This window comes from Anoplophora glabripennis, unplaced genomic scaffold (assembly GCF_000390285.2).
Source record: "Anoplophora glabripennis isolate ALB-LARVAE unplaced genomic scaffold, Agla_2.0 scaffold40, whole genome shotgun sequence".
NCBI classification, from domain to species: Eukaryota; Metazoa; Arthropoda; class Insecta; order Coleoptera; family Cerambycidae; genus Anoplophora; species Anoplophora glabripennis.
The window spans coordinates 544,820-572,346 of NW_019416268.1; the positions used below are offsets into that span (position 1 = coordinate 544,820).

Sequence of the window (27,527 nt, forward strand, 5' to 3'; positions counted from 1 at the left end):
TTTAATATACATGTTTTTCAATTCATTATTTAAACTGATTTTTATTGGCTATAGATATTTTTATGTCTAATATTTTCGTAGTTCAGTAGTAGACGAGTAAGTTCATAAACAGCTTTTTCTTTCCTTCCACTGAAAACCTGTATATTTTTCTCTGTGTAACTAAGTGACAAATATTAAGAAGCTCGGACCAATTACGGATTAAATGGGTATAATTTTAGTATAACAGTGAAAACTGTACTGTTGGTTGCTTATTGTCTATTAAAAAAAACAAAAAAGCAGATCAATCTTTATGCCAATATATCTTTAAATATATATATATATATATATATATATATATATAAGATATTTATTNTTAGATATATATATATATATATATATCCACTTTAGACATATTTTGTGTAGACATCTACACAATTATTGTAGTACTTTATTAGACAATACAAGATTTCAATTTATAGAACACGGTAATTTTATATAAGGGAAGATAATAAGCAAATTTCGAAACTATTAGTGATATGGCAATGATTTAACTTTTTATTTTCTGCTATTTCGAAAAAATCGTTAATTACTGTATTACTGGTTGTGTGAGGTTAAAATATAAGTTCATGTTTACTTAAATATGTAAAGAAACAGTATAATTAATTTCTATGAATGATAATAATTTTTCCTACTGATTAAGTATTAACTAAACCTACTTAACATTTTTTTCTGTACCTCAGTATATATTTTATATACATAAGTAGTCCTATGTTAAGAATGTGTTGTTTCTAAAAATAGGAATTTTTATAGTTTGGAGCTGGGTACTTAAACATAAACACACATTATTGAGTTATAACATTTCAGTTATTCATTGCCAACTGTGCATATTTTTATTTAATTAATATAATTAATTGTTCTAAACTAAAGGAAAAAGGTAAATAATTAAGAAAAGTCAATAAACATTTGAATTATACATATATTACTGGTTGATATAAAATCAACATAACAGCAACAATTTTCAACAAATTTAACATCTTCCCACACAACATTTTTATATAAATACAATCACTATGATTTGAGTCACTTAATAAAATTACAAATAATGTCTAAGTATATGATAAATAAGGCACATTTTACCATGAGAATTCAATTTTCAGTAACATTTTTAGAAAACTTAATACATAACATGCTTACAAATATTTGGCTTGGCAATTCTAAACTAAGCATTGAGGTTTTTCATTTGAAAGTTATTGAAATAAATAAATTAAACATCTAAAGAATCACATATACTTACGTGTAAGTAGGAACGAAACAATAAAAAACAAATATAAACATCTATGCTAGATAATTAATAATGCTACCTTGTTTTTAGGTACAGATTTTCCTGAAAATGTATTGGTTATTAAGGGGATACCTAAGTAAACTAGGTACTAGGAAATAATTTCTGCAATAGTGTAGAACTAGAATATCAAGGCACCAATACATAACTAACGTCCAAGGGACTAGTAACTACAATGTAATATGGACGATTTTTGTCCAGGCATTGTTTAGGAATGATTATTAGGTCTCACAAATAACAAATATAAAAATACCACAATTTAGACTATTATCAAATCAGTCGGGGGCACTTACCATTTAGGGACACATCTAGAATTTAAATCTTCCTCTGAGAATCATTCCAATTTTTTCATGAATCAATCAGTTTTGAAACGTATTTTCTAAAAACAGTGATTTTGTTCATTTTAAACAAATACATACACCTATTCGATGCAAATAATCTATAAAACATATATTTTGACTAAAAGTAAACGAAATTAATAATAAAAATGGTTCTCAAAAAAAGTTGAAAGTTGAAATTTTTTGATATTTGACAGTAAGCTAAAAGTCGCTTTGATTGGCCCTCTCGATTAGAAAACAACCAATTACATGGAATTGTAACCATTAAATTAACCAGAAATCTTTATAATGTTATAGGCCATTGTACAAATTGTTTGCATATTTTCAATGTGATTGATATATTGTGATAAGTAAATTATTTCGAGGAAGTAATTCATTTTCAAACTCATATCATTCTTATTGGTTCTTTCAAATTGTTCTGAGCCAATTAAATGATTACATTTTAAACTAAATTTTGTAGAAAGTAAATTTAATTTTTTAGTAAGTTATTTTGAAATTTTAGAAAGTTTAGCTAATAAAATGCAAATTAGTTGTAAGAGGGGCGCGTCAATTTCCATAACACTCTTTCTGTGGAGTTGAATTGTATCTAAACTGTGGTTTACAAAAGTGGTGTAAAGTGTAAATTGACAAATACTACCCTTGAAGCAAAATATGGCAAGTAGTTTCTGTTGCTAGAAGTTTTTATAAATTCTTTGTAAAAACTATAACTAATCTAGTTTACTGGCTGATTTCTATTTGGCAACTGGGGTCAATCTAAAAGTAAGGAGTATTCGAAAGTTGACTTTTTCAAGTACCTCTCTCTCTCTCTCTCTCTATCTTCCGTTATCTATGTCTTTCTCTCTCTCTCTCTGAATTTCACGACTTATTCTAACAGAAACAAACAAAGGTACTATAAAATAAAGTTACACTTAACGATCACTGCTATCTGTGTCCGTCCGTTTATTCACTTGGCGTTTCACTGGTCCCGTTAGGTTCGTATACACGGGCCGTACGGAGAACCTTCTTCTCTGCGACTGCCTGAAGGAATTCCTTGCTTCCGGAGGAAATGCGGAATAAGGGGGAGGGGAGACCAAGAGATTCTCGTCCACTGGCCTTAAAGAGAATCTCCTGGGTCCTACTCTTGGAGCTGGAGGTACAGGTACCAGAGAAGCTCTCCTATTGTTGTAGTTGGTTCTGATGGACATCCTTCTTCTCCTAGCTGCCACGACGTCTGGAGGTGTAAGACAAGCCACACCCAGTTTTCTTCTAGGCTCTGGTTCAAGGTTGATTTCGGGTACCGTTATGGCAGACAGAGCCCTGATAAAGTCTGCTATCGAGGTCTGTTCCAGCACTTGTTCCTGACTGGATGAAAGGGTGGAGTGTCTTCTTCGACTCACATCTACTTTGGCACTGGCTGTGCTTCCTCTGCGCTGGGTGTCGGCTGCTTGCTTCTCCACATCGACGCTTTGACTGGGCCTTATCCTGAATCTATTTCTCAAGCGTTGGATTATAGTAGGTCTTTCCTCTCTTTCAGAATTTGGTGCCGAGTAAGTTCTCTGTCTATGCTTCGTAAATTCTGTAAAGGCTTTGGAGGCGTCGTTTCCGTACCAGGTGTACCCATCCCCAATACGAGCAATGGCGTTGGTTGGAGGTCTGATTTCACTAACTGCTCTCCTTCTCTTGGCTTTGAAGGTGGGCACGGCGTCTTCTGGACGTTCTGGTGTTAGCAACTGGTTTACGTCTGCTGTCGTTCCACTAAGAGCATCGACTACTTTAAGCAAGAGATCTTTCTGCTTCATGAAAGCGTCTGAAGGTCGGAAGGTAAGTTCCTTATCTATCAAATCCAGGTCTGTATCAGACTGAACCCTTTGCAGAATCTGCACTGGCCTGTAACATTCCGACATGGCTCGTTTCCTCATCATAGTAGGAGAGTCCATGTTCCTCCACAGTTGGAGATCAGGACAGCTTTGACTTCTTTGTAGCATCTGAGGAATGTACTCGAACTCTCCCTTATACACGGGTTTGACTCTTAAAAAGAGGAACTCTTGTAACACGTTACGCAGCTCATCTCTGATTTTCTGCGGCGTCTTTTTGATATTCTCTGCTAACATCTTCTCGATCTCGATGACCCGTTTGCTTTGCATGCCTTGGGTGATGAAACCCAGTACCATCACCACGTAGCCCAAGCCGCCTATGACCCACACGAGGAGGAAGATTTTGTAGAGGATGTGTGCCTCGGTACTGAAATCATCGCTGTTGTTTGTTCCTAGAAAAATGGAAAGGTATTAGTATATACATGAAAAGGTTCATTTGTTAGGTATATTAGAAGTGGTGGGTACTTGATGTAATTGCCATGAAAATGTATGTGGGTTTAATAGATAAATAAGGTACTGTGGTTTTAAAGCTTTCATGGATCGCGTCGATACTGAAATTATGATGATTTTTTCGGATTGTTGTGTCGTGGCTTATATACCTTGTCCTAGGCTTGCCCTTATATTCATTTCGGTTCTTATTGATGGTTTTGAGACCCCTGCGGTCTTAGCGGCCATATAACCAACAAGCTATGACAGTTCAATGTACCTAAGCCTGTAACTGGCGACCAGTTATATAGACCATGGTACTTTAGATAATAGATAAAATACAGTCCGTACGATATGTTGTGATAGAATTCCAAGAAGAGCCCTGCGTTACTTTCAACTTTCTCAAATTTTCAAAATGCAGTAAATCAGTATTAAGTAAATGTGAGTGGGACCATTTTTTTAAATGCAAATACATTTTCTGATAAAAGTGTATTACAAAGAGTTTGATAATACTTCTGATTAAGTATATTCTAACATTTTTCCAACATTATTTTAAATATCGATATATTTTATTAAAGATGTCAATCTCTGGACAATCTACCTTATTTTGCACGTGCAACTGAAGCAGAGATATAAAGAAAAACATTTTTTCATTTTGCTGCTAATAGAAACAGAATATCTTCAGAGTTGGCTTAGAAATTAGATAAAAATAAATCAAGAATAAATTTTCCATATTAATTCTTGTCGCCATTTTAATAATTAGGTGCAGTTGTAATCAAAGTAAACACATAGGATTTAAATACATTTAAATCATATGTAAATGTCATATTTATGCAAAAGGTTGAGTACACGTTAGCCATAACACATTTTTGAGTAAAAATATCGACAATATCGTAGACATGTACTGATTTATTTCAAATATGCTCTAATTGCGTATTCAATGCTTAACTTCAATAGATATTTTCATTATAATATATTCAGAAATCTTTTTTTTTGCTGCTAACGAAAGCAGCAATAGGTACATCATAAAAATATATTAATATGATGAGATTATTTAAAACAAAAATTAATGAAGCCTTAAAACCGCTGCTATAATGGTAAACTAATCTCTTTTCTAGTTATTTTATTGGCCAATATATTGGGCTTACTGGACCATATATACATGGTGAAAACACCTTAAATACAGAAACTGCAGGAATAGAAAAATAAGTGGAGTTTGCTCTATAAACTTTTATCCTAGGGGACTTGGTATTCGAGATATAGGGTGTTCAAGTTTCCAAAAAAATATATTTTAGGTCATATCTTCATATTACGCTGAACTGAATGAAATTTATTACAGCGTATTCACCTAATTATACCTTTTATTGAATGTAATATTAACCTCTTGGCATTAACCAGTGGCTTGATACTGAAGGTGCCGCTCCGTTTTCCCATGAAGAAAATACGCCACTGGCAGTTTATCGTAGAAATAATGTTAAATTCAGATACTGTTACGTTAAATGAATGAAAGCGATTCTTGGTATCTTTTAATAGTAGCAGCCGCTTAGGAGATAATTTACTTATTTGGCGACCATAACTCCACATTCTTATACAGGGTGGCATAAAAGTATGGGAACCCCAAAAAATCTCTCGAGATATGCATTTTCCGGAAAAACCAAATAATATAGGGAAAGTTAGGATTCTTTCCTGGCTATTCAATGGTGACCATGCCATGACCATTGACCAGTGACCACGTGGTCATTATTGGGTCAAGACGATTTTTTTAAGTGGGAATCCCCCTTTTTGACCCCGGAAATAGAAAGAGCGGAAAATTTTACGTTCAGATATGACCTTCACCATTTCAAGAATTTCAAAATGGCGGAGAAATCAAGATGGCAGCGAAATTTTTTAAAGTTAACCGATTGTCACCAAATTTGGTATACGGAGATTTTCGAGGTCGCTGAACACGAATCCGAGGTCAGATTTTCAAAATTCAAGATGGCGGATCCAAGATGATGGATGGGGTTCTTTAAATTTAATCAATGGGGATCAAATTTGATATTCGGGGGTTTTGGGGGTCACTGACCCCACATTCCTGATCAACAATCCCCCAAAAACGGCCGTATACCATCTTTGATGCAAATCGACTGATTTTCAAAAAATTCGTCCGCCATCTTGAATCGGCCATCTTGAATTTTGCAAATTTGACCTCGGATTCGTGACCAGCAATGCCAAATACCTCCGCATACAACGTTTAGTGCAAATCGGTTGATTTTCGAAAAATTCGTTAGCTATATTGGATCCGCCATCTTGATTTTTTAAATCCAACCTCGGATTCGTGATCAGCGATCTCGAAAATCTCTGTATAGAAAATTTGGTGACAATCAGTTAACTTTCAAAAATTTCGTCCGCCATCTTGATTGATTTTGAAATTTTTGAAATGGTCAAGGTCATATCTGAACGTAACATTTTCCGCTCTTTCCATTTCCGGGGTTCCCATTTAAAAAAATCGTCTTGACCCCATGATGACCACGTGGTCAGTGGTCAGTGGTCACGGAATAGTCACCATTGAATAACCAGGGAAAAATCCTAACTTTCCCTATATTTGGTATATCCGGAAAATGCATATCTCGCGAGATTTTTTGGGGTTCCCATTCTTTTATACCACCCTGTATATTAAAATATTTGTTTAAAATCCATCAGCAAAAATTGGATCTTTTGTGTTCATTATCAGATAGTAAGCTTTATGATTATCTCGTTTTAATATTATACCTAACTAGCTTTGTTTATTTATTCTAAAGCTACACGGAACGAATTGTGGTAAAGAATAGAGAAATAGTTTGATATTTTTTCCAAAAATAAAATAATTTCTACAAAAAAACACCAGTAACGTATATTTTTCCCGGGAAAAGTTGGCGGACGTTTTAGTAGCATGTCACTGATTAAACCCAGGAGGTTTTCATAAAAAAAACGGATTAATTTATTAGGAAAATTCAATAAAACGTAAAAACAAACCCAAATATTTCCTAAACGGCTGCTACTATTAAAAAAATACCAACAAACATTTTTCATTCATTTAACGTAACAGTAGGTACCTGAATGTATTTCTACAAAAAACCGCCAGTGGCGTATTTTTTTCTTAGGAAAATGGGGAGGCACCTCCAGTAAAACGCCACTGTATAAAGCAACAACGTTAATATTACATTCAATAAAAGGTCTATACAGTGTGTTCCTAAATAAGTGTCGCAACGGAAAACTGTAAATTCCTCTTGAAAAAAGAAACATTTTTTTCCTCTTCCATTTTTCTCTCCGGGCTTTCGTTTTCGAGATACACGGTGTCAAAACTTTAATTTTTTTTTTTAGTTTTTTACAGTTTTCCGTTGCGACACTTATTTGGGAACACCCTGTATAATTAAGTGAATTCGCTGTTGTAAATTTCATCAGCGCATTATGAAGATGTGTCAGAAAATTGTATATATTTTTTTGTAAACTTTAACCGTGTATCTCGAATACCGAGTCTCTCAGGAAAAAAGTTTATAGTTTATTTTTTGGTAATGAATCAGTCCTGCAGTTTCTGTATTTAAAGTAAGATCTTGTACGTCCAGAATTTCGAAGCTACTGAATATTTTGTAAATTTGAAGTTCATTTAATTCAAGGATATACTTTATAGAAAAAAAATCTTCATTTTATTATTCCGTTAAGCACGGAAAAAACATTGGCGTAGAAATTTTAAATTTTCTAAAGGTAGCAATGGGCAAATTTTTATGCAACTGTGTCAATATTGTATTTGTAACAAAAAAAAATCCTGTGGGCTTTTTGTGAAACAGTTTTAGAATGATTATTTTTGGATAATTACAACATATTTCGAATGAAAAGGAAGAGATCTTTTTCCTTTAAAATACTGAGAGTTTTATTAATCTTACGTAAAATATCTTTCTAGATATTTGTGGTTGTAACATTTTTAAAAAAATAAACACTAATTTGCAAATGAAGCAACAATGCATGAATTCAGGTTACCTATTTGGATCAAATAACCAACGCATTTGATAAATATGTAAAAATTTTCAGGCTATTTCACTAAAAAATAAAGTTTTATTTTTGTAGGAGGTATATGAAAAAAAAACATTGTAATTTGAATGTAAAATTTAATATCAATTCGATAATTCGTGCAAATTTTTTTAAATCGTTTTAAAGAACACCCTGTATATTTAGTATTTATATAGGTAAATCTAAAACATATGTGTAGGTACCTAATCCACTGTTAGAATCAACGATATAGTTACACATTTTTATGAACTACTTATTACAAGCTGTAAACAGAATAAAAAATAGTGTTATTAATATTTATAACGACGCGAACAAGAAATTATTTACGCATACTTGTTCCTGTCAATGACATCCTAACATAATACCGTTTTGTTTAGCCTTTGCTGCCATATCTGTCAGAAGTTCCTTAGAGAGAAACTATTCGAATCACCTCTGGAAATATCTCAGAATCGTAGAAAAAAAATTATATTTACCTATGTATTGTGTTAATGTTACAATTGCTCCATACAATATAAAATATTATACATGTTAATGCAGCCATAATCGTATATTAATGTGATCGACAAAGATAACATTGTTCGATATTTGGTGTAGTTACTTTTATATACAACATTGTAGGTCAAAATCAAAGGCGTGCCAAAAAAGTCGCATAGAAACTCAAATGTTTTTGACAATTAAATTGTTTGTTTGCATGATTATCTGTCTAATAACGGTGCAGGAATGCCAATCAACCACATCTTACATTTTAAATTTGAGATGAAGGATATTCAGTTCCGGAGACTTCATCGCTAGATTAAGTGACGAAATTGGCAGATTTATTTAGTTGGCTATTTAATACAGCAACTTTAATGCTTTTGTTTTAGCGTCGCCTCTAAATCCCTGAATTATAATAGTAATAATAATACGTAAAATGAATTTACCTGCGATTAAGTCTCCAAAGCCTATGGTCGTCAGAGAAACGAAACAATAATAGACAGCTTCGTCATAGGTCCAGCCCTCGAAGACGCTCATTATGGTTGAAGGCAGGAAAATGAAGAATGTAAATCCTGGTACAGAGTAGAGTATGATCTGACCGATCAGTCCTAGTTTGGCTGAACTTCTCTCTATCTTTGCATTCTTCCATCTGTGGTACAGTTTTTTAAACTGCAATAAGGGATTTTGATAAAATTGTAATACGGGTCATTTCCCAGTGAAGACAATGTTGTTTTGGTTGAAAATATAATGTTTTATATTACACGAATTTTCAACCGAACAAAACTACGAAAATTATGAATACAATTTAAAGTTAAAAAATATTTAATAATCTGAACACTCTTTCAAGTAATTAAGTATAAAAAATTGTCTATCTTGATAACCATATTAATAAATTGTTAAAGAATACCACAGGGACTTACCGATTTTCCGAAATACTCTCCTAGAGTTACCATCACTATACCATTCATTGGGATGCCGATTAGGGCGTAGAATATCATGAAAATTCTGGTGAACGTTGTTGTAGGCGCCAAGTTACCATAACCTTAAAAGTTAATATATTTATTTTTTGTTTCACACCAAAGAATGTATAGGCATTTTTTCAGAAAATACGTAAATTTATTTTTTTTAATAATTCTCTGAGAGCTTTTATAAGTAACATTAAAAAAAATTGCCATTTTGATGAATAATATAAAGTTACTTACTCCCACTTTTATATTTAATCCGAACACCCTGTATATGTTTTGATATGATTGCAACTACTCTTAAAACTTGCATGTACAGGGTGAAACGTACCTATAGTACTGACAACGGTGATGACGAAAAACAGGGAATTGTAGAAGTCCCATTTATAATTTAGAGGTTCTTCGCTCATATTGTAATGAACAGGTTTCCCGCAGTACTCCGTTAGCCTGTTGAAGATGAACTGTACGCTATTGTTGTCCCCTTTATAGTGCTTCCTCAACAGTTCTGAAATAGAAAAGAAAATCATGTTTGATCAAATTTTGTGATAAAATCAATTATAAAATCTATTTGCCGACTGAAATATACAGTGCCCACCGTTTCAATTATAAAACGCCATCTATTGTTTATAATGTTACTTAATGCTATAATATGGTCTAGAAGAATAGTTGAGAATCTAATATTAGCTATTTTAATTACGATTTTTTAAGCTGGGTTATTACACCGTCTTTTAATCATTCTGAAATTTGACAGGCCATCTATAAATAGCTGATTGTACCAATTTATAATAATATTAAAAATGTTATCCTTGACCGAACAGTTACGAAACGTTTGACATTTTATTGGGTTTATTCTTGCTGTCCACAATAAATCATGTCAATTATAATGTATTTTTCTTTTGAAAACAATGGCATTATTATGAAATGAACATACTATTATATGTAGGCATAGACGTTCTTTTTATCTAGATAAAACAGTTTTTGTCATGTGATGCCTATATTTTTATCTTATAAAATAATATATGTATGTACGCAATTTATAGAAAATTTTCAAAACTATTTTCATTTCAAGGTAAAGAAAATTCCTGATAATATCATAACGTATAACTGATAATTTGTATATTTACTTAATACATTCCTTCCTACCTATATTGATAACAATTACTGCATTGCAAAAACTTATCGGTTGTTGTCATTACCTTTTAATGCTGGGGCCACACTTACGTTAACTTGTAACGTCCAATATCGCGATAATTATTGCGTTAAAAAATAATAGATTAAATTATGCGGTAAAGTGAATAGCTATACACTTATGTTTGATGTTTACTTAACAAATAACGCGTTATTTGATAAAATAGTTTCATCATGGAGATTGAGTCCACTTTATAAATGTATTGTATGAGCGTAATTATTATTTTATGCTTTTTGTCTAGGATCTGTTTGAAACACTTCTAAAAACTCTATTATTTTTTCGTTAGATAGACAATGCTAGTGTAGCCACATCAATGCGATAAATGACGCGCAAATCGCTTTGATGTGTCAAAAAACCGGCACTCGTGTTACAGCCTAACGTCTAACACCTACGTTTAATGCAAGTGATAGTGCGATAATTAACGGCATTAGACGTAAGTGTGGCCCCAGCTTTAGCAATCATTTTACGCAATAACAAGGATTAGTGATCTTCTTAAGGGAAAGATCTTTTCAAAATAAACATATTTTCATCATTTTCCCTAAAAAACTAAGTTTACGTCACATATTAAATGTGTTTATGTTATCAGACTTCAGAAAGATATTCTGTTCTTTAATCCATTGTACAGATTTTTACCAAACCATGCTACTTGCGACAGATTTCTTGTGAAACAAGGCTAGGCAAACAATTATTGCTACTTAGCGGTGATTTTTGTTTATACTTATCGTCTACACGTCTACGATAAATGTATTAATTAATTTGTTTTCTATCACATGCTTAATCAGTGCCTTCTTGTTTGCTAAGGAGATAATTTACGTCACTTTTCCGCATTCTTAAACAATAGAAGACGACTTTTTTTCAAGATATTGCTGTGCAAACAATTTCTGATTTTACATCAGTTTCATAAATGCAAAAACAAACTTTTTTTCGAGCAAATCCAGCGGTTACATCAAATGGAATAGGACAATAAAACAATTGAATTGGTCAATATGAGAATTAGTAAATTAGGAAATTATGGACTGAACTTGTGGGTTAAGTTATATTAGTAATTAAAATTATTAGCTACGGTTGACTGAACTTTAGCAGATTCTGTCACAGGTGATAGAACCGTTATAAAATCTGTTACGGTTCACTAGAGCACTACAACAGCTAGCAACATGTTAAAAATCTCATAGTCAAGTGTTTGCACTTAAAGTTATATATACAGGGTGTTAAAAAGTGTTTTTCATTAATTATAAAACAGATTCATATGAACTTTTTTCATCTCAAACTTCCGTTCTATTGAAAAGAGAAACATTTTACAAAGTGTGATTTTTTTTACAAATTCTAGTATCTCCAATAAAAAGGTTGATAGGATTTAACTTTCTATTATTTTGGCCACCCGTATTCAAAGTTTAATAACAGTCAATTAGTGCAACAAAGTTTCTTTAAAAATTTTATTCAAAATAAAAAAAAAGTAAAGAATTAGAAAGAATCATATTTAAAACAATTATGTACAGGGTGGACAATAAATATATTCTAATACCTCTGACACGAAGACGTACATTTTTTTTTATTACAATATCAACTTTTTAGCTGCCTATTCTCTGGTTCACCTCGTAACTACAGAAAAGAAGCGACGTACGTAATAAAGTAGAACGCGGTTTGCATGCCGAGAAGAAAATCTTGCAAAAATCCCGTCAGCCTTAGAAGGCTGGGTTTGACAAAGATTTCATTTCTTGGGGGCCACTGGTGGTGACATCATTTTTATCTAACCTACTTGTGTGCACTGGAAATCGCCCTAGTTGTTTAAATTATAATCAATATGTATATATGGTGGTCCACTTGTGTGGATCTAGTGATATGAGAGATAAGAATTTATTATTCTTTAAGAATTACTAAATTTTAACATCAAATAATATACTCTTATGGTAAGAATAATAGCAAAATAGAAATTAAAAAACGTAGTATTCTGAATGTCAACGTATTGCCATTTTATTGAGATATCTTGAGGACTGTAGGGTAGTAACAAATAAGAAAAAATACAATGTTACTAACTATTTGTAACGTAGAAACAGGAAACCAAAACTCATCTACATGAACCTGAATTTCTATGACCAAAGGTGAAGACATGACAAGACCTTTCGATAAAGTTTATGTACAATAATGTTGAATCTGTTCTGAAAACCGCCCTTTATCAGAGGATGAAGAAAAATAAATGATCTTCGTTTTACTTTCTGATAAAGACTATGACTTTACAATTAATTACTTTATTAACCACCTAGTGACCACGTCTACAATGTACCTGTATGTCTGTAATCTGGTTCAAATTCTGATTATTTCATTTTGGAATCGTTCAACAATTTCATTACTCCACAAGTAACTGATTGAAACGTTATCTACACGAACGTGACTGCTGCGTAAAAATCTATTCTTTATCTAGTAAAAATCGAAGATATACCTGACACGATAAGTGTCGCTTAGAAAGCTAAACTCAAGGAAAATTCAGCTGATTATGTAATCTGATTGGCTGATATGGATAAGAGCAACTTGTAGATTTCTTCATGTTACTCCATGGAAAATTTTACAAAAATATATTTCCTACTATTTATTTGCTTATGGTAAACATGAGAGTGCAAAAAATTGTTATCTTTGTTGTGTTTTTTACACTCTAGATAAGTATTTTCAAAACGATAAAAGGTTTGTCAATAAGAAGTGACTCTGTATATAGTACTGCCATCCATGTGCGCCGTTAACCCGTTATATAAGGGGGTCAATTCTAAATATCAGAATACATAACCCCCTTAACTTACGGTTTAGATTTAGATGCAGATTGTTTCCCACAATTTGGCGTCTAAAATGAACACTTATTTATATTTTTTATTTATGCATAACGATTTTTTTGTTCCGATTTAAAAGTACAGTTGGATTCAATTTATAACTAATGATGAAATCTTAATACGCCGTAAATACATGATATTTTCTATGAAGATATTGGTTTGGTAAACAAATTCTAAGATCGTGCTTCATCGGTGTTATTTTTAAGCAGTTCTCAAACTTTTTCTTTTACAATTAGAGGCAGCATGTGATTTTGACGGTTATTACTGTTAAATAAAACTTTTTGGATGTAATTTGTAATATCTTATATATATCTAGAAGTTTTTTTATCGAGATCTGGGGCTGAAACCGACGAAAAATAAGCAAGCAACCTTTGTTTTGAAAGCCATTGAAGATATTAATAATATAATTTTTATTACAAGTGGATACACGACCGTGACTGGTCTTCAATATAATCAAGTTAGGTACTAAAATCACATAGTAATTCGTGGTAATGTGTATACATTCTAATTTTTTAGCATGGTAACAAAAATAGAATAATGTCTCCACTTGCGGTATAACCAGTTTTTGAGATGATTTCTTGGGAATATTTTGCTGATGTTTGGAAATTTTTTCTAATGCTTTAAAATCCAGTTTTGTTTCTTCCAGTTAATATTTGTGTTCTTACCAAATTTAAGTAATAATTAATATAAGGTTTATTTATTCAAACAACAACAGTTTGAAGCGACTAGTATCGATAATAATATGTATTTCAATTAAAAGTCTGCCTGGATAATATTTTTTAAATTAGTGAAATTACATGCTTTTTCGATCATAAAAACACGCACCACAGAAATGAGACAGTCTAGGATATCGGAATGCTATCAACAATCAAAGAAAAAATGACACAGATTACCTGCAAAGAACATTTTTATTGCACAAGTGCTATTGAGATAACAATATCGAGTGAATGACGCATACATCTTGGATAGAACATACACTTTTGGGGTACTTTTTGTTATCATGATAGCAGGCATTATTATTGTTTCAAAGACATTTGGAACGATATTTTCAAAGGTACCTGCAGAATAAAAAACTTTAACAAAAGATACAACCTCATAGTTTTAAAAATAGAAACCGCAACCAATTAAATGTTATCGCGCAGATATTTCAAAGCAACTATCGCAAAAATACGAAGAAACTGCCCACTAAATGATAAACAATGAACGTTATAAATTAGTTAGTAGTTTATTACCAAGTACATGTTAAAAATTTTTCGCAAATATATATAACGACGCGCTAAATGTCTTAATAACAGAATACATTGGCGTTTGTGAGTAATTGGTGAAAATTTATATAGCAAATTAATTAAGTTTAAGTGTAAACACTTGACGCAAACTGAGGTAATCTTCAACACAATTGATAACACCCATATAGTAAATGTCATTACTGTAAGTAGGAATTTCTTTCCTATCTTTTGTCGAAACACTTGTTCGCCTTTTAACTAATTTGTCATTTAAAAGAGAAACATATATTTTTTTCAAAAAAGACAATTATTTTTCATACGCCCCTTGCTACTACATTTACATCGAAGACATTTGCCACCAAAGAAACTAGAAATTAATTGCACCTTTTTTATGCAAAAATTATTTACCTCACTCGAAGGCCCGCAGCTTTACTAGAGTGACCCTCATTACGATGTGTTTTTAAACGTTTAAAAAAGATTTCGCTTAATGTCGAGCACGTTTGTATAAAAATATAAATTATTTTTTATTGCACTCCTTTACTTCATCGCGAGTCATTGAAGTGGAAAATGGAAATATGTATTAAAATTAGTAAAATGTACAAGGCAGCGTTATATACTTGCTTGGGCATTCATTGCCATAAAACTTGATCACCATGCGTTGGATATTTAGGTGTCTTTAAATTATCTCTGCAAAAATAGATTAAACAGACGGTAAACGGTATGTTGAAAAGAAGGATTAATGAAAAAGTCAAAGATGTCAAAGAAATACAAACGGAACAGAGAAACCGTCACAATTGACTTCTAAATTAATTTGTTAATTGTATCGTGATTTCTTCCAAAGTTGAACGCAGAAGAAAATCTATTTTTTTTTAAATTGGAAAATAATAGAAAAATTGAACTTTTGTTACAATCCAGGACATAAAAGGTTACAACAGTGTTTGTACCATCATTCTATGAAATATTCGTACTGGTATATTCCTTTAACTGTTTTTTGAACATAAATTATTACACTGATACTGTTGATTTTAATTAGTAGTTATATTTGTGATTAAAATTTTGACACTTGTTTCAAGGACACCTCGTATAATAAAGAAACCGTAAGAAAATTTCCAATTTCCACAATTTTTTTGGGCATTTCCCCAATTTTTATTGCTGTTTGAAAACTATTCCCAAAATTCTAATTTAAATTCTAACCAAGTGAAACTACTTAACAGCCTATTAGTTTAGTTTGCCGTATTTTATTGTATTCAATTTTTAAATATATAAATATACAGGTACCTAATATAATACAAACAACTTTGTTTTCTTTTCTTAAAATATCCCTTTATCGTTGGGTGTGACATTTCCTTTGTGAAATTTATATTTAGATACATTTTCCTTGCTTTCGTTACTATTCTACTCACGAGGATCCTTGGCGGTTTTTATTATTTCGATGACGTATTTACATATGCATCAGATCGTTGTTTAAAATCATAGTTTTTCAACAAGGGAATACCCGCCAGGAAACAGCGTTTGTAAACGTTGATTATTCAAATGAATCCAAGATAAGTTAGATATGTTGGATTATTATTTGTTTTCTTCTATGTATTCTTGTTTCAAAAGTACCTATATAATATAAAAATAAAACAGTAGCAAGAAATCATGAAAATCTGCAAGCGCTGCAGATCCGCATTTTTTTCAAAAGCCGCACAGACCGTGCTTATTTGAGTGTAACAAATTTATGAGGTAATTGCACAGCTATTTATCCGAAATGCTTGACCTCATATAGGCCACAGTACAATAATTAAAGAATATCAACTCCAAAAGGAAAAAATTAAGTCCTCTGAAAAATCCATCAGGGAATAAAAAATATTCCTTTTGACAGCACTTTCACATTTAATCTGGTGGCAGAAATTGGAGTATGAATTAAATTCAAGGACGATTTTTTTGAGCTACTAGAACAATCGATTAAAATTACTAGTTTTTGGAATAAATAAATTGGCTGTTCCAGTCTTGTTGAAATCTAACGTTGCAATGTTCTCAGGAAAAAAGAATATGTAAATCTCATTGCAAATTAATATTAACAAGGTAACATGATACCAAGAAAAAATAACGAACATATAATGTGAAAGAAGGAAGAAAAAATATGATCAAAAGAAACAAAAATGTTTACTTTATGTTGTTTATTAATCCTTGTACTTAAACGGTGCAGGAAAGCTAGTTTTTCTTTTGAACACTTGTGCAACGATGGTATTTCCTCCATTCGGTAAAATTATACTGTAGGTATTGCGTAACTACGAAGTAAATGCAAAATTATGCAAATAAAAATCCAGAGAATTGTTGCTTCAATAGAAGTAAATCGTTATTATACATTAGCTGTTCGATTACCACAAATGATGTAGATTCGAGTGTATTGAAGTGTATGTTGAAAAAATCTCCAAGAGCTGCATCGCAGTAAGCTTGCATCCTGTTTTATCACCGATTTTGACTTAATGATTATTCAGATGAAAACATTCTTGGATAATTTATTTCTTGGGATATGTGCGTAATATATACAGATTTTTTTGTAATAAGATGCTTTGTTTCAGTTCTCAGTAGTTTTATTTACGGAAAAAATGAATTCTGAATTTATGATAGAAACATATTACATTCATGCTTAAATATTAAGAAATATTTATATAGGTACAAATTTCCTTGTAGTTCGTTATTACGTAAATAAAGTTCATAAAATTTACTTGCCCGCTCTACGGCTAGCCTGAAAGTGATTCATTTATTTTCCTAGTCATTCTAAATTTCCAAAGTTACAAAGCAAATTCAATAATAAGAAATTAGTAAATATTAGATTTGCAAGTGAAAAAATTCTCTACGAGTAAAATCAGCAACTGTAATCTGTTCTTCTCATTCAAATATCATTTATACCGTCTTCAGCTTATGATAATTCAAATAACCAGTTTTCAACAAGGTCTCGCTATCTTTAGCTATTTTTTTGATATATGTTATTTTAATACAATGGAAAAATTTCGGTAGAAAAAAAGATTCATAAGTAACATGCTGTTCTTTTTATATGAGGAAACAGTGCAGACGAAGATAGCCATATATTTAATACTCACTATTATTAGCATATTTCACGGACTACAGAAAAAAAATTAAAAGTCAAGGTAGCATACTGCTAACTAAACAACAAATTTGAAACATTTTGAATTCTTTGAGAAGTTCAAAGAAACCTTGCTTGTATGTTTAAATATCTCAAATGATAAGGAACATATCCATTCTTGGCTTCAAACAGGGACGAGATATTTGGGTTAAAATGATGTCTTAGTTGAAATTATTTTTTTCAAAACTTAACCTGAAAATTTTGCCCAATGTATTTGTTGACATAAAAAAATTAACTTTAACACTCTATATCTTTTTCCACAGCAACTTTAGGCTACCTCTTCATATCTTGTCACAAAGACTTCGCCCTTCCTCTTTGGCCCTTTATTAATGTAGGAAATATGAAACCAGTTCATTCCTATTAACATTTTGGAAAAGCAAGTTGACATAGCAAAGCAAAATTTGAAATGAGGACGAATTTTTTTTCAAATCTTGTATCCTTTGTTATCAAAACTTGAAAATTAGGTAAGTGATAATACATGTTTTCTATGATATCTAACACGCCTGTGGAGGTTGACAAACAGTGGATACTAATCAAAATCAAATATCAACTTGCGTGTTTGACTCTAATTGCAATTTGTAAAGTGTCTTAAGTACTTTGATAGCGAAGATATTAGAATTTTTAAGTGTTCTCTAAGAGACATGATCACGTCTACAAGTATGGGATTTTCTTTATTATTCCCATTCCTATACTAAAAAAAAACAAGACTGAACTGAATCATGTCTGGCCTTGATGCAAAGTTTATTTTTTACCAATTTTTAAAGAACTTATCTTAAAGCCTGGAAAGCTTTGGAATTTTTTTTTCGGAGAATTATGTAAATTTGTGCCAATGATATATTGCAAATTGTTTTTAAATGTTTTTTTTTGAGAAAAAAAACTTCCAGGTTTCTTCCCAGCGAGGAACCTATGTTTATTGCAATTAATTTCAAATATTCAAATGGGTTCCAAGAAATAAAATTTGTTTATTAAGATATTTTAAATGTTGTAAAGTCATTTTAAAATTACATGCCAGTGCAGAAAGTAAAAGAAATATTAAAAGCTATAAAGAAATAGAAACCATTTCAATGCATTATTATTTAAAATTTCCTTTTTTAGCTGAACTATATCGATTTCCTCAATGCTTTTTAACTATCAAGGTCGTGAAGATAAAGATAAAAAATATCTCATCGTTTTTACTCACCCTCAATAATTTGCTTATCCTCCAACTCAACCACACCCTTTCTAGTCTCTTCCTCTGACTCCACATAAAAGAATATTGAAGCCCCCAACAATAAATATATGGAGAAAAGGCACAACAAAACAAACCATTGCTTTTTGGACATCATTTTGACCTTCCGACTAGTACGTATAGATCACTAAAACCAAGCTCATCATAACACCCCTCACATCAATTCCCACTTTGAAACATTAAATGTGCGTTTTACAATTTTTAGTAGAAATGTTCGATATTACCTCTCATTTTCTAATACCATCGAAACTTAAGTGTGTGTAAATTGCTCATTTATTTAATTTCACAGTTACTGATTTTATCAGGTCCTCAAGGAATAAGATTCGTCGTGATTTGTAATATAAAAACCCTCTTAATCTAATAAGTGGCATATAATAGTTGCGTATCAAAACGTATCAGTGAGAGTTATATACGCAGGTTTATGTATGAGGCATACATACGGGACTTACTGTAGAAATTTCTAGGGAATATATTCAATTAATGGAATTATTATTGACATAGTTATGAAATGTTAACCCAGTTAAATTCTGTCGTTATACAAATTTGGAATTGTAATCTAGATAATTTCAGTAAGAATGCTTTGTGTTTTAATAAAGATACCATCACTAAATAAGCTGCAGGAATTAATGAATATATTTTCAGAAATCAAAAACTGATTTGAACGAAAATTATGAAAATAATGATAATTAAATGGGTGAAAAAATATACTTCGTACGAATCTTAATGAAAGTGTAAAATAAAAGAAAATAATTAATCAGATTTATTTGCTAAAATCATTAATCTAAATTTTCAAAACTGAATAGTTTAATTTTTGAAGAAATCAACAAAAGAATAGTGTAATGTGAATAGATATCAAAAAGAAATCAATACACACTTTGGAACAAAACATGAGCAGAAAATTGAAGAAGGTTATAAATTTCCTTAAACACATTGTAAAACGTCACATTTAACGACCTCAAGTTTTTCATAGACACTTACCAAAAATTAAACAGTTATTCCTATCACGCATAGACTAGACTAAAGACTCATTAAAGTCTCCAAATGCAGCAGTTCCTTGATATAAACAAAACAATAACCCTCAGATCAACAAACTAAAAACTAAAGGCACTGGTATATCACAAAGTTGAAAGGCGAAGCCTTTTTTATGGCACTATCACAGATCTCAGCAGCTTATGTATCCTGCCGCTATTTAAACTACTAACAATAAACACAATCAAACGGATTCGAAGGAGTGGTGAAAACATGCCGGTTATTCCTCATCCGTCCACAAAGCTGACCGCGATCGAAAAAAGCATGTTGTTTCACAAACTGAACCCAACCGACTGATAATGCGCTCGTATTTTTATAAGAAATAATTGGAATTTAATTAACAATATCAATGTAAACACTTGAATGAATCTGTATCGGAGCCATCTAGGAGAAAATACGATACTGCACGGTATTTATATAATGTGGTACCGGCATATCGTGGAGTGAAGAACCTGACGAGTCAATTCCACAACACTTTGTCCGTCCTTGCGGAGCCACTTGGAGTGTCAACGAAGGGGGGAACGAGCTACTTAAAAAATTAGATCAAATAGGATAATAGAGAGACGATAGGTAGCCGAGAATGTGAGAAAAAGGAGGTAAAGGAACGAAACTTCAGTACCGCTCCTGTACGAACTTTTTAAAATTTTCAAAAATTTGATAAATTCGTTGTTAAAATTGTTTTTATTAGTTAAGAGTCTCACAGAGCTGGGTATGATTATAACAAAATTTATTATAGTATTATATAGTAGTATTTTTCTTTATATGTCGGGTATTTTGCCATCTGTAAAAAAATTAATATTTAATGAAATAACTTTTACGCCAAAAGAATCAATCAAGAGTTATTTTTATGAAAATAGTTTTGCCCAGATAAAATTCTCTCACTGAAAAAAAGCAGAAAAACACAAAATAAACATAATTATGTATGTCGCATATCAAAAGTGTTTCGAAAATATGTCTGTTTTCGTCTTCTAAACTGACAATCACAGTTCGTTTTTAGTTATTTTTGACGGTTTAAAATTGCTTGTTTTTGCCTATTTCCATAGTTAGAGATATCATTATGATGTTTATCCTATTGTTACTTACTTCATCTTTTAATATTTCCAGCCTACAAATAAGCTCAATCTCTTTTAATTTCTTTTAAAATTATTATTTTTCATATTTAAAATTTTGGCCGAACCTCATTGAATTCTATGTTCGTTTTTCTAACAATAAGCGTGACAGAAATTTTTGATTTTTATTGTGATTTTTATGCTCTGTATTTTAATTCAATATAATATTTATTGCATTTTCAAGATTATAAGTTTTATTAGTTGTCTAAAAAAATGTCTCACTGATAATTTTTTTACCTACTTTGCTTATTTTTTTCTATAGTACAGTAATATATAGAACCTAAATACTGTTTCAACATAATTTTCAGGGTATTGATTGCTTATAAGTACATTTTTATGAATCTCAATACATTAAAAATTCCATATTTCACCTTTTCATCTTTCCATATTTCACCTTTGATCACTATGATCTTTATATCATTAATTCGAATTAAAATTGGGGATATCTGATAGTGTGAGTTGGTTTCCTATGAACACTAGTTTGTAAAGAATTACCATTCTTTTAAATTATATATCTGGAAAGATATTATCGTTTTCTATTTCCAAAGTAAATTTAATTATCGATTCTTTGTTATTAATATTACATATCTAGAAAAATATTTAATTCCTCAATGCTAAAAGGTGAAACTGCAAAAACATCGTCTACATATGTCCACTAAACAGTGGGCTTTTTATTTAAATTATTAACATAAGTTTCTTTCTTCTTGATGATTTTGAAGATCTCATTGCTACTTCGAAATCTTGCTCGTAACATTCATTATTTTATTGAAAATTGATAATTTTTATACATAAATTTGGTACTTCCATGATACATCTCAAACTGAAGTTAGTTCCTGTTCTCAAATTAATTGTTATTATTTTCTAATTTATTATTAGACTAACAATATCAAAACTCAGCCTAGTAGGTAGGTACTGAAATACCTAAAAAAAGTATTTCTAATAAATTTTGTCAGCTATTTCTAATGTATGAATGTCCAAATAAATTTTCAATAAATATTCTGCCAATTTATTACAAGAAAATTTAATGGAACTAACTACTGTCTTAACGGTTTATCTATTTATGAATTTTTGGTAAACCATAAAAGTGTGGTGGTTTTCTATAGTGGGGATTTAAAATATTTCTCTCATTATCTGAATATCTTGTTCATATTTATATAAAAGCTGACTGCTGCCTATAAATTATATTTTCAATTGATTTGGTTGACTTTATTTATTTGTATAATTTCCTTATAATCTAATATTAAAATTATCATTTTTAAAGTAGTAGTGAAACTTTGAAGAAATATTCATAAATATACTTGAATAATTCTTAACACAACACTCAAAGTGTACTCACTTTATACGAATACAGCGCTGAATATTTACAATGTATAATAATATTTAAATATTTTATTTTTTAATATTTAAATATAATCAAAGACAAAAGTAAAAATGTAGTTTTAGGTAACAGAGTAGGTACTATACATAATTTCAGAAATGATCGTGAAGAAGGTAAAAGTTTCAATTCAAATTTAAAATACATTTTCATCTACTATTTTTTTTCTTTTGCAAGGAAATTATTTTACAGTTTTTAGTGAGGGTTAAAACTTATGTGGACCACCCTCTCTGTATAGCACACCTACTTTGATAGCGAACATTATAAATTGTAATTAATCTAAGCGAAATCTAAATAAGCAGATCGTATCTCACTCCATCACATTGTACTAAAAAAAGATTTGCATTATCACTTCTATCCACAGTACAGATTTCAATTTAATCGTTCTCCAGTACTTATGAATTCTCAATACTTATGACTACGTGGGTATTCATGGATACCCCATCCATAAAATACCTACTTTCATTACTCATGAGCAGTATTTCCGAGCACTGAATCCTGTGTACATATGCAAGAGTGATAAATATGAATACTGAATGTTGTCAAATATTCAATACTTGAGTACCTACTGACTCAAATATGTATTGAATAGTACTGGGTGTCTCAAACTCGATAGTACGGGCCTACTGTGAAGATACAAAAAAATTAAATAAAACTTGAGACACGTGGTGTTAAATGGGATGGGATGAAAAGTATTATCTTTGGAATTTAACAAAAACGACTAATTTATACAAATTGTGAATTTTGTAGTAACGATACCCATTGGTCTTTGAAATTCGTTGAACGGCTGATTTATCCAAATTGTTGTGATTTTGTTCAAAATACTGTAACAGTCTAGTTGTATTAACATTGTAGTATATTCAACTAACTACTTATCAGTTTCCACAAATTTTGACTATTTGAGTAAATTTTGAATATTTAAAAAAGCTAATTGGCTTTTCTAAGTTAATGTGAAAGGAATGAAACAGCAGTTTCTCATTTTGGGTTTGCAACAAATTTATTTATTTATTATCCGGAAAATTTCAAGCAATAAACATAAAAGGATTTTACGTGCAACAAATAATAAAAAAACAGAATGGATTGTTTCACCTGTATACGATGGGACGATGGGATACTTTTACACGACTTAAAACTGGAATTGCATAATATTAATGAGACCTGTTGTGAAGCGAAGAAGAAAAAAACTGCTTCTAGTGGAACAAGTTTTGATTGAGTGTTTGGTTGTATGTTGTATATTATAATAAGCAACAGTCTTGACCTACCGAGTCGCAGGTTGCTTGTGGAATATTTCTTTAAAATTATCTTATAACACAGGGTGTTGACTAAATCAGCAAATAAATTATATGGGGGATTGTTTGAACGATTTTAAGCTGAAATGATTATATAAACGTAGGTATAAATAACGGTTATCGAGGATGTTGAATTAAAAAAAAAAATCACCTTTTCTAAAATACCCCTAAATGCGTTTGATATAGAATGATGAACCTTATGCTAATGATTTGTCTAATTAAAGATAAACATCCACTGAATTCAGATATAAATACGTGTACCAATATCCAAGATATCGGGGATTTTTCACACTGAAATCCCTAGAAATTCAACGCCATTGGATATTTTGATAATTCGATTAGTAACTTTAATTTATTATGGTGCTTCCAGAATAGAGATATAACATTTTATTCAGAAAAGAAATACTATGGATTTAATATTTTTCTAAATTTTCATTAAGTTGTCAAGGACCCTAGAAAATGTAAAATAGCTTTGGAACTTCTCGTTTCTCAAAAAAAGGTTGAGAAAAGATTGTTTATTTTAATTACAACTTATTTTGGTTTAAAACTACCCAAAAAATCATTATAGATATTGCCTGAAAATAGACTATGACTTCATTATTTACAATACAAAAGATTATATTAATTTTAAAGAAGTTGTGTTTTCTGATAATCTTGTCAGATGCCATCTATTAAGTGATCAAACTGTTTTTCTTATGAATATACTGTAGATATAATACATAATGTTTGTCATTAATAATATAATCTTCATACATTGTTAATATTTTATTAAATTTAAATTGATTTAAACTATACGTCAGTTTCGATTTCTCTGAAATCCCATGGCATTTTCAATATGGTATCACTTATTTTACTATGTAGGTATTTGACGTAACGTATTAGTAATAACGATATCCTTCCGTTCTGAGTATAATTTTATCGGTTTAACTTTCTTAGTGTTATAAATAGTAACACAATACAATCATTGGAAAACGTTTTGCTTATTTGTTTACAGTTACAAGCGTCGTCATCCTATAAATAATATCCTTTGATATTTTTTCGTCACTCTGATTGCTATAAATCTGATCTGATCTGATCTGATCTCATCTCATACATATGTACATTAGAAGACCAATGAACAGGTTTTGTAATACTTGTAACATAATAATTTGTAGAGAACTGTAATAGTACTGATAGTACTGAAATTTTTTACTCACCCTGTAAAATATATTTTATCTCTCTTTCTCGTTCGTATTCCTCACCTTCTTCTGTATGCTCAATTTTTTCAAATACTGCTGCCCCACATAACAGATACACAATGTAAAACGTAAGGAACTTAATGCACTGCAATTTTTTCAGCATTCTTTAGAAGCTTATAATTTGTTTTTTTTTTATAAATAAGGAGAAATCTGTCCTGTAGTATCAGAATATTATTTTGTATACAATATAAACAAAATCAAAACACTTGAATACTGATATCCATTATTATTTTTATTATTTTATATTGTGAGCTCAAAGAGCAAGTACATTTTGAACCGAGATAAAGTTTGTAAAATTGCTGTAGATACCTAATCGTAACTGACCTAAAAGTTTTTCAGTAAATGCTTATATAAGAAAGATATCTATAACCACTAGAAAATATACTATACATGATATAGGTACTTACCAGTTAGCAACAATCATTGTACAGTGCGAGTCACTAACTTGGACTAAGTTCGATATATTCAACATAAAATTCTTTTAAAAAAATGCTCAGATACGTCGATTGGTATTACAAGTGGTGCACTTATAAAAAAATGTATGTACAAGGTGACCTAGCTAACAGGCATGACGCCATCAATGACTTATTTAAATGGCATTGCATCTTTTTATTTGAATTATGCATATTTTTTTCAATTACAGGAATGTCAAATAATTCAAAATTTACAATTCAATTAAAGTCGAAAAAAACAGTGAGCATCACTTTGACACTGAATCGAGACTGACGTGCTTTTTTGAGGAGTGAAGATCCTTTGCAATCCATTGTGATGAAGAACTTTTGTCTCAATTTCGTAGCCGTAAACCCGGCTTTGGTCTTCCATTATAATCCTTTGAATGAATGTTTCATCGTCATTGCATCGTTGTTGCGGAAACTCGCACATTTCAAAAATCGTCACTAACACTTAAACACATTGCACTCAAATAACAATATCACTAAAAGACAAGACCATGTGGTTACAGAGGAGATTATGCATAACGCAATTTTGCCAACTGCATACCGCTAAATATCTCAATTAGTGCGTAATTCAAAACGTTCGGTTATTTTATGAACAGACTCGTATATGAAATTTGGTGATGTATAATTTTACAAGTCCTCATACATCGAGAGATGCCATTCAAAAAATCATTGTTGACGTCATATAACATAAGTAATTTTTAGTACAAAAGTGAGCAACTTATAATACTATTTGACGGTATGAGTATTTTTTAAAACAATTTTGTGTTCGATATACGGAATTTATTTTAAGTTAGTGATTCCCACTGTATTTCTTATTTCATGCACCTAATCACAAATTGAATATGGCAATAATATGTAGTTCTAGAAATGACTTTCCTTATTGTTAAATAAGTAAATTAAAATTTGATAAATTTCTAGATAAATAAACAATTATTGACAGGAAAATTGCAGTAACAAACACTTATATATGAAAGCAATAGTTGTCGGGTTATATTCCACAATTCGATTATGAATTATATAAATTTTACGGTTTTCAATTGACACGCTGATTTTTATGTGCTTGAATAAAATAATAATAATAAACCATCCCTACTCCGGAAATTTTTTGATCATTAAGTTTGCACTGAAAGATTACTGAAAATGTTTCAATAGTCTTTTAATAAAATTTCCTATGGGATTTTTTTTACAATCAAAGATTGAATTTAACACTACAAATAAAACCAGTGAAAAACGTTTAAACAATGGAAACTTTAATTCATTTTAATCAATTAGAGATTATCACACAACTTGTACTATGATAATGTCATTGGTAGAATGGCAATTGAAAAAAGATTCTTAAAGTGCGTTCAAACATGCAACAAACATCGTAATTCCATCGCTCAACAATTTGCTGTATGTCACGGGATTGTTATTAGGGATTGGGATAGGGATTGTTACTAACGCAACATCGACTCGTAACACTACCACGAATATTCTGCCGTTCACATTTTCATTCAATGCGAGTTTTCAATCAGGATGGAACTTACTGCAGGAACTTACAAACTGATAGTGGATGATGATTTTAATTTTTCTCTTTTCCCTCTTAAGAGACGAGTGTATTGACGTATCTTTTGGCATTCCTTTGAAATGTGACACGTCGAGACAGGCAATAGAAAAGAGTATCATAGCACTATAAAACTGATAACTGATACGACGTTACGATGTTGAGCTGTTATGTTGTTGCAGTGTGATGTTCACACATGGTTGCAGTGTGATGTTCACACATGGTTGCAGTGTGATGTTCTGTGATGTTCATACTGAAACCATGTTACACGACCGAGTGGCACTCCGATATTCTATTGCATGCCTAGAAGAACTTTGAAAGGTTAAATCTTTTAGATTTAACGATGTAACATCATTTGACAAGTTACATTATCAAAGGTCATAGGCGGCGGAGTTTCAAAGCTGGCGTGAGTTGGAGAGGTTAAAAGTGTAAAGGCGTTTTTTTTTAAATTACAATCTGACATGAGATAGCTGTTTTACATTTTCAGGATGTGACAATAT

General features: G+C 31.0%; 1 protein-coding gene across 1 annotated transcript; it reads right to left on the reverse strand.

Annotated features, from left to right (window-relative positions):
* Positions 1–984: 984 nt before the first annotated feature.
* On the reverse strand, positions 985–20,461 carry LOC108903271 (open rectifier potassium channel protein 1). Its single transcript, XM_018705388.1, has 6 exons — positions 19,965–20,461; positions 18,939–19,113; positions 9,729–9,902; positions 9,356–9,477; positions 8,882–9,104; positions 985–3,901 (listed from the first exon to the last, which is right to left on the reverse strand). Exons 2-6 carry the CDS (start codon positions 19,081–19,083, stop codon positions 2,565–2,567), a joined length of 2,001 nt encoding a protein of 666 aa, XP_018560904.1. The 5' UTR covers positions 19,084–19,113; positions 19,965–20,461; the 3' UTR covers positions 985–2,564.
* Positions 20,462–27,527: the final 7,066 nt, after the last annotated feature.

Excerpts from the sequence above, each read along its gene's own strand:
- LOC108903271 (XM_018705388.1), bottom strand. The coding sequence starts at position 19,083 with ATGATGTCCAAAAAGCAATGGTTTGTTTTGTTGTGCCTTTTCTCCATA. Across the intron at positions 9,903-18,938 it reads GGATAAGCAAATTATTGAGG|AACTGTTGAGGAAGCACTAT; the intron begins GTGAGTAAAAAC and ends TTTCTATTTCAG. Across the intron at positions 9,478-9,728 it reads CACCGTTGTCAGTACTATAG|GTTATGGTAACTTGGCGCCT; the intron begins GTACGTTTCACC and ends TTAACTTTTAAG.